The sequence below is a fragment of the Mytilus trossulus genome, chromosome 8 (genome assembly GCF_036588685.1).
Source record: "Mytilus trossulus isolate FHL-02 chromosome 8, PNRI_Mtr1.1.1.hap1, whole genome shotgun sequence".
Lineage (NCBI taxonomy): Eukaryota > Metazoa > Mollusca > Bivalvia > Mytilida > Mytilidae > Mytilus > Mytilus trossulus.
The window spans coordinates 26,847,293-26,856,110 of NC_086380.1; the positions used below are offsets into that span (position 1 = coordinate 26,847,293).

Consider the following 8,818-nt stretch of genomic DNA (forward strand, 5'->3'; position numbering starts at 1 on the left):
TACAGTTCATATTTTTTCTTTAAACTAGAGTAAAAAGGTAACATTGAGCTAAATAAATGTGCTGAAAATAAATAGACAAAAATGACATCATTTTTCAGTAAAGACCAAACAGGATATGTTGCTGTAGGAATAGGAGTCGGTCTTGTCATTGGATGGTTTCTAAGAGGACGTCTACGACCTAAATTATCTGTGTTATCAGCAAAAAATGGTTCAAATGAAGTAAAAAAAAATCAAGTTATAACATGAGGCAGGCATTACCTGTGATTACACCTTATCGCTATTTGTCTGCCATTACTGGATATCACTCAGCTTCCCGTAAACTTTGACGTCACAAGACAAAATATCTGATGCCACGATGGAAACATGATTGTTGTTGACGTCAAAAGTTCAAGCGGCCGGGTCAGCCGTTGGTATTAGCCATAAGGTGTATGGGGACGAAGTCTGTATGTTTTTTTTTTTAAATCAAACATGTTAAAAAGAGAAACAAATACTGTAACGTTTCAGATTTTGGTTCTGTTGTTAGGCCAAATAAAAAAGCATGTGTGTTTCCTGTTTCCCTACCTACCCTATATTTTAAGCTTAGAAATAGCCTACCCTAAAGTTTTTTTGGTCATTTTTCAATAAGCACTGTTAAAGTCAGGATTTCTCTCCCATAGACTCAATGTAAAAAAAAATGGTAAAATAAAAAAAAATCCCTACCTACCTACCCTATTTTTTTCAAAGAGGAAACAGGAAACACACATATTATTTTATTTGGCCTTAGGGATTCAGTTGTGATGTTATTTAAGTTGTGACATTATATTTAATGTAAACCGAGAAATGCCAGGGGCGTAGTTAGAAAGAAATGATGTGGAAGCAAATTCCGCCGAGCGGAGCGATGCGAAAAATTTTTGGGACCCTATTTTGCAGAAAAATGTTTTTTTTTCTCGGTTTTTGTTCATAGGACGGCTAAAAGAGGAGCTACAAGTATATGTAGATAAAAATTTATGAATGTAGAACTATTAATAAATCTTCTGAGTAGAGTAACAAATAAACAACTCATATTTTTGATAAGAATTTACTCAAAATTGTCCAAAATCTGCTCTTTGGGTCTTGGAAGAAAGAAACTTCTCTATTACTTTGTTAATATTCACACTGAAATCCCGATGAATATGCAGTAATGCTATGTAACTGTCGTTGTTCATTGTTGATCATACATTTGTTTTCAATTACATATGTATTACCGTGACTGAAAGATCTCCATCATGGTATGGTAGCACTTGCGAGATGTTATATATCAGCGTACGTGTCCGGCATCGAGCGACCTTCCCAATTGAATTTGTCAAAATTACATGACAGGTCAGTTTCGTATGTCTCAGACAATATTGAGATTTGTGATATTTCCTACATTATGATGAAGCAGATACAGCGCAAAAAAGATAATACATTTTTACTTGAAGTGACTCCAATTTCCAGTTCCCTTATCATATGGTCTAAAAACGCAAAAAATAATAAGAATTTCCATACTGTTTTGGCGTGGTTGCAGGGTGATTGGCTCCGGTAGTCTGTCGACCACTTCACCTCGGCATATTTTCAACAATATCGAAGGGATCTAATAATTCTAATGCCGATTGAACTGTACACTGTGAAATATTCTCCAAAACTACATGTCTTAGACTGAATATAAATTCAAATCTTGTAAAAGATACAAGTTACCTCCTGATCTTGTCATTTTTTTTATTTTGAAACCAAATGTCGTTATTTCATGATATTTCATTAATTAAAAAGGTGACAACATAGTTGTTACCTTAAACATTCAATTTATAAATTTTTATTTTGCCATTTCTTTTTTGCATGCAGAATCAATGTACACGCAACTGCGTGCACATGTAAGTGTATATGGAGCCACGATCTTTTTTGCATGACTCGAACAGCTTCATCAACACTTCATAGATGCCAACCATTACGATTTTTGCGTACTTTCTCTGATTTTGCTATAAAAACTACGCTATTACGGTCAAAGTCGAATAGTTACGGATTACCAATCATCGCCGTTCAATTTTTTTAAACGCGGATTTTTATCATTACTTTTCCGTCCTGGTCCGGTATTTAGAAAATGCCAATGTAATGCTTCCGGTTTCTCGGGAGTTATCAACCCATTGTTGAGTAACTAACTGACTTCCGAAGAGGCAAACTTGCATTTTATGAGCAGCTTTCCCCCTTTCTCTACTTCTCCTTGACAAAACGAAAATGTACGAGTCGAGAACATCTGAACAATTAGGCAATATAGGAAAGGTGTACTGACATAAGTAGTCTCTAAACACATTAGCTCCAAATGGAGCTTTCGTTAGTAGAAGCCATATTAACTATGTGTATCAGTGAGAAAAATGTAAAAGCATAAAAATATAGTATATATACCAATGCACATAATTAACAGCGCCTGGTGATGTTTGATAACATCTGAACAATTAATTAATGGAATACATACTACAGACAACATTTTAAACGAAAAATTTTAGTGCACATCATCTTGCAACCACTCGTCAGTAATTTTTATTGGTAAGTGCACATTTATGAATGATTACTGAAAACTTTTCAAAAATACGGAAAATTTCATAGTTTGTTACTGATTGTGTCAAAAGGGGGTTGGCATCTATGACACATGTAACTATAGGTTGTCAAACTTATATCGGGGACACCAACAGTCTCCGACGTTAAACAAATATTATAATCATAATAGTCGAAGATAATACATGCATCACGCTTTGCTGTCCGATTCAGATTGACAACTCATTTCTCTCTCTCTCTCTTCATTTCTTTTTTTTTTTTTTTTTTTTTGTGAAAACAATGTGGATGCACGTGCTGTCGTGCCTCTGGGTAGCTACGCCCATGAATGCTGTCATTACAGCATTAGATAATGTCTTTTTTTAAACAAACAATTTTGGAAAATGAATTTTTATTGAGTTCCTTTCTTAGACTAATAAATATATACATTTTACTCAAAGTCTCATGCAAACAAGACTGGAAATGGAAGTAGATTTCTGCGCAGATCCAGAAATTCAAATACACGACAAAAATTTTGTTGAAAGATTTTGAGATCATTAATACAATGAAAAGTTCCTGAAATTTTCCCAGATTTTTTTTTTTTTTTTAATTTTATTGAATTTTTTACTGTAATCACTGGTAATAGGGGACAGAACCAAAATTGGAAACGTTACGGTATTTCCATTTCTTTTAACATGTTTGAATTAAAAAAAATAATTATACAGACTTCATCCCCATTAACATGTAACATGTGTAATGCCTGCCTTATATCAAAATACAGCCTTATAGTAATATACTATTATTTAATAATCAATGTTTAAAAGTCACCAATGTGTCTTAATATTAAAATTTCAAGTGTTATTTGGATATTTAAAGTGTGATCCTGTCATAATTTTGATGTATCTTAATATGGGGACTTTGTTGGGTTAAGAACTCATGCTCTTTCTGACTTTTTAAAAATATTGTTTGAAGTTAAAAGCTGAACCTATAATCAATGATAATGGCATAAACTGATAATTGCAAATTTATGTATAATTATATACATACACACACTTAATTTAGAATATTTTGAAGTATGTTCTTGATGTTTAATATAATATGTACATTGGGTTTTTTTCAGGCAGTGTTTTCTTCAGATAGTGGAGAGTATAAATTGGTGTTTGTTGTTAGGAATGATTTGAAAATGGGAAAAGGAAAAGCAGCTGCCCAGGTGAATTTAATGATTCTTGGTTATACAATGTAGGAGAAAAGTCTGTTGTCAATCAACTGAAATGAAGTTAAATATCTAAACATACATAACATATGGTGTACTGTATATAAATGTCTATATAATCAGATAATTATGATATTCTTGATAACATTCTGATTGTAAAAAACTAACCAAAATCAATGAAAATAGTGCAATCATTACTTATCTGATTGTTAAAAAAATGCATATAATAAGAAGATTGAGTTAATATGGTGGACATTACATATTAGGTTTATTATTAATCTATTATATCTTCCCCTTTTTCCTGGGTCATGTTTATCCAAAAAACTACATATGATCATTTGAAGTGACTCTCGTTCACTTTATTTGGACTCTTGTGGATAGTTGTCACGTTAGTACTTATGTCAAATAGGCATTTATACCACATCTCTTATACCATGTATATTTATTTCATGTTTTTCTATGAATAGCCCCAAAACCATTTATGTACAAAAATGTACTTCACTTAACTTCCTTTACACACACCAAATTGATGTGAGAGAGGATATATGGAGAACAATAATTTTGTATGATTTAAAATGGACACAACATTCATGATATTCATAAGCAGTAGAAATGATAATAATATTTATACAGCATTTTTAACTTTATGTTAATTTTAATGTTGAGAAGTCATATGAAGCTGTCAGAAGAACACCATATTATAAAATGTTTCTGTATTGTAGTGCTGCCATGCTGCAGTCATGTCATATGAAGCTGTCAGTAAAACAGATCCAGAAATGTTCAGGAAATGGAGAATGTATGGTCAGCCAAAAGTTGTTGTCAAAACAGAAACAGAGGAATCTTTGTATGTACATATTTAAAAGAATGGTATATTGTACATGTATAATTGAGTGTATGTGCATGACCTGAAGAATTCTACATGTTAATATTTGTGTGTCCTTAAAAATTGTAAACAGAAATCTAGGATGTGTTTCATAATTGGTCTTAAGGTGGTACCTAACACCTGCACTTAAATTAATTTGGCTCATTTAATTTTCATAAATTTTTGACAAAGTATTTACTTTGACCCTTTGACAAAAATTTAAAAATTTCTAAATATTTGAACCAATCAATTTATCAAAAAAATTACACTGGTTATATAGCAGTTTGACAAACACTTATTTTAATCATTGAGAAGCTTGATATTCCCTTAACAACACAACATAATTTAAACGTTTAGCTGATTTTACAGAGTTATCTCCCTGATGTGTTAGGTACCATCTTAATAAACATTTAAAACATAAAAGTTGTCATGGTGCTCACCAATGATATAAGACTTGACATAGAACTTTAATTTTAGTGATGGTATAATGATATTTCTCTAATTCTTCGTCAATTTATCCCTTTCTGCACCCATTGTATATAAAACAATTAAATCAACATGTGGTTCGATTGATCTTAGTACTTCATTGGTTAAAATCGATTATGACGTTGACTTTTCTTGCTTTCCTCTGAAATTCCTATTGTGACGGCATGAAAAAAAGTGACCATGACTGATGCCTCGCATAAAAAGAACACATCTTTTTGCAGATCATTCGAAAAGAAAGAATAAGTTTGCCCACATAATGTTAGAAAATCATTAGAGAAACAGATTCCACCACCAAATCTTGTGTAATACGACATTTGTAATTTAGGGGCTTTTTCTAGCTGACTCTGCTGGATGGGCTTTGTTCATTGTTGAATAGTTGTAAACCTGGTTAATATTTCTTTGTCATTTGGGTCTCTTACAGAAATTTGTCTCATTGACAATCATTCCACATCAACTTATGTTTATATATAAAGTTGCAATAAAATACTAGTTTCTCCTTTAATTTAGTCAGGGGTATTACTTGTATTAAGTAAATTGTAGGATATTTATACAAGTGTCGAAGTGATTTTTTTTAACTTGTAAAGTTAAAAAAAAAAAGCTGAGTAATGTCCCTGTGACATTCAGATTTTTTCACTTGTATAAGTAAAAAAGTCATCCTATCTTCTTTTCTTGAATTCTTAGGATTTCTTTGCTCTAATAGAATTTTAAATTGTCCGGTCTTTGCAGATGTCTTTACTACTCATTTAAGTGTAATTTCATGGACAATGAAATCCCATTTGTCTGTTATCTTCAGAACACTGCTTATTTACAAGCCCAAAGGAAACAAATTTGAAGGTCTTGCGCAAATATTTAAGATCTTAGTGCAATCAGTTTCTTTTTTGAATTAACAAGATGAAAGATTGAACTCTAATAAAAAATTATGAGCTAACCTGGGAAAAATCATTAAAGGCATGATTTCACATCTCAAAAATTGAGAACTTTGTGGGATTGTAAGAAAAAATCACTTATACATGTAAATTTTTGAGAAAATTAAGGGGAGATTATTTAAACATTAATAAAATTAACTTATATGTGTGTATATTTTCTTTTTACTTATTCAAGTAAAAAAAATCACTTGTACAAGTATTACCCCTGACTGTAATTGTTTAAAATTGTTTTAGATGTTCATTTTGAATACAATGGTGAAAGAAACTAATAATAAAGCATGTTATCTGTTAATAGGGGTAAGCAGCAAATTTTAAACTGTAATCTTTAACGGCTTTCCAGAGAAAAGCTTATATTTAATGGGTGAAATTTTGCCATTTATTTCAGGGCCTTTTGTGCGACTAGAAAATCATATTTTGGTCCCAAGAAAAATGTATTGTTGGTCAATGGGTGGTTTTCTTTCCACATTATTATGAAACCCATTGACAGAAACAAGTGTCTGTGTGAACACAATGAAAATATTAATGAAATATATGTCTAAAAAAGCAAAGGAGTAGGTCCAGTAAGACCCCTTTTTGGCCCCATAATATAGTATTTTTACAAAATTGTTAAAATGTAAACTGTCAGTTATTTATAGGGTACTAGCACCATTAAGTCATGCTAAATTTCTGAAATCTTCACAATTCTAACATTTTAGTTAAATTTTAGACGGTTTTCGTGTAAAACGAAAGTGCACATTCGTGTTATCTTTAATATTGAAAGGTAAGTTGTATTTTATGATAATACATAACAGATATAAAGGTTGAGGATGAACACAGATGCAGCCACTTTCATTTTTGACAAAAAAAAACGTCTGAAAAGTGACATTTTTAGCATATTTGGTAGATTTTTCATATGTGAGCTTGAATTGGATCCTTTTTAATGACTAAATCCATTAAAATCTTTCACATAAACTAATTGATTTAAATGAAATAGACACTTTTAAAGCGCTTAAAAAGTGGTCAAAATCTTTCGTCTGATGAACCTGAAAATTGAGGCCAAAATCGGTCCTTACTAGACCTACTCCTTTCCTGCATGAATATCATTTAATCAATATGTGTTTGTCTTTTAGATTAAAAATAGCTAGAGAAGCTAGATCTTTAGGACTTAATGCTAGTTTAGTAAAAGATGCTGGTCGTACCCAGATAGCCCCAGGATCTATAACAGTGACTGGTATAGGACCAGGTAGGTTTTTAACAGTTTAGAAGCAAATAAGTGAGCACGAAAGATGGATGAAGGACAAATAAAGAACCACTAAAACTATGAGTGAAATAAAATAAACTGCCACCACAATTTTCAACATGCATGAATTTTTGAAAAAGTAAAATAACAAAAATACTGAACTCCTACATTAATAATTGTCCGAGGAAAATCCAAAATTGAAAATCTGTAATCAAATGATAAAATCAAATGCTGAAATATATGATTGAAAGAATGGATAACAAATGTCATATTCCTGACTTGGTACAGGCATATATATATTCTAATGTAGAAAATGGTGGATTAAACCTGGTTTTAAAACAAATAGTAAAGTATTTAAAAAAGCTTAAAAGACAGAATTAAAAAAAATATTTTGGTAGAGTAATAAAAATAATAAATTTTTAGTTTTTTCAGTTCACTCTCAATGGAGGCAATTGTAGAGCATCATGTTGTGTCCTTTGATAAATTTGTTTGGAGCCATTTCTGAAATCGTTTTAAGAAAAAATATTTTTCATAGTGGCCGAATATGTAAAACTGATTAGAGATCTTTATCTTAACCAAACAGGAAACCTGTATATTAAGACCACCTGTTTTAAAAAAAACATATTTCATTTATTATTTTTTTTAACGGTTTCCTAAACAATTTATGAGAGATAATTGTATCTACTACTTTTCCCTTTTAAATATCAGACAAATGGAAGGTAAAAAGTGTGATTTTACTAAAGAATGATAGGAAAAACAAACTTTGGTGGTATAATACCTTGTATTTGAAAAGAATTAGAATTTATTGTGTTAGTAAGAAGTTTAGAAATATGTTCATGAAAATGGAAGACAAAACACACCTATGAACAAGATGAATGTTAAAGAGTTATGTCCCACAACTTATGTCTAAATTAAGGGACCTAATTTGTAAAATCACTAAATAATGGTTTTAAGCTCTAAGAAGCCTTTAGTTCCATTATAATAATATTAATGTCATTAATGTGTTTACTTTTATTTTGTAGGACCAGAAGAATTAGTAAACCAAGTGACAGGACATTTAAAACTGTTTTGATAATTTATAGAATTTTGTTTTTTATTAAACGTTATGATTTTAATTTTGGTATTATTTTTAACAACTGTTTAGACAGTGGTTCATGTAATGCTTTTAGTATGTTAATTTTTGACCGTTTGAATTAGATATTGTCCTTAATATGTACTGATTATCAGGTTATCTGCATGTTGATATCGTAAAAGCTTTTTGTCGAGTGAGCATAGCGAACGAGATCAAAAAGCCTTCATATAATGTCAAACAGCTGATATTTTACAATATCAATATGCAGATATCTGATAATTGATTTATCGGGCTATATTTGTGTGTTTCAGAAGTGTTTTCTTTGTTTCACCAGCACACAAAAGATGACTTGATAAGTTTGGGGTCAAAGTTATTAATGTCGGTTCAAACATTATGACATCGCTGATATGTCCGGGTCAAAGTAATTAAGGCCAGGTCAACGTATTTGACGTCACAAAGACATGATACTGAATAATATTAAGAGCTGAACAGAGTGATATAGACAGTGGGACGACCG

General features: G+C 31.1%; 1 protein-coding gene across 1 annotated transcript; it reads left to right on the forward strand.

The window, feature by feature from the left end:
* Positions 1-37: 37 nt before the first annotated feature.
* On the forward strand, positions 38-8,344 carry LOC134680756 (peptidyl-tRNA hydrolase 2, mitochondrial-like). The gene is made up of 5 exons (XM_063539976.1): positions 38-219; positions 3,644-3,733; positions 4,459-4,580; positions 7,120-7,232; positions 8,252-8,344. Exons 1-5 carry the CDS (start codon positions 82-84, stop codon positions 8,299-8,301), a joined length of 513 nt encoding a protein of 170 aa, XP_063396046.1. The 5' UTR covers positions 38-81; the 3' UTR covers positions 8,302-8,344.
* The last annotated feature ends 474 nt before the right edge of the window (positions 8,345-8,818 follow it).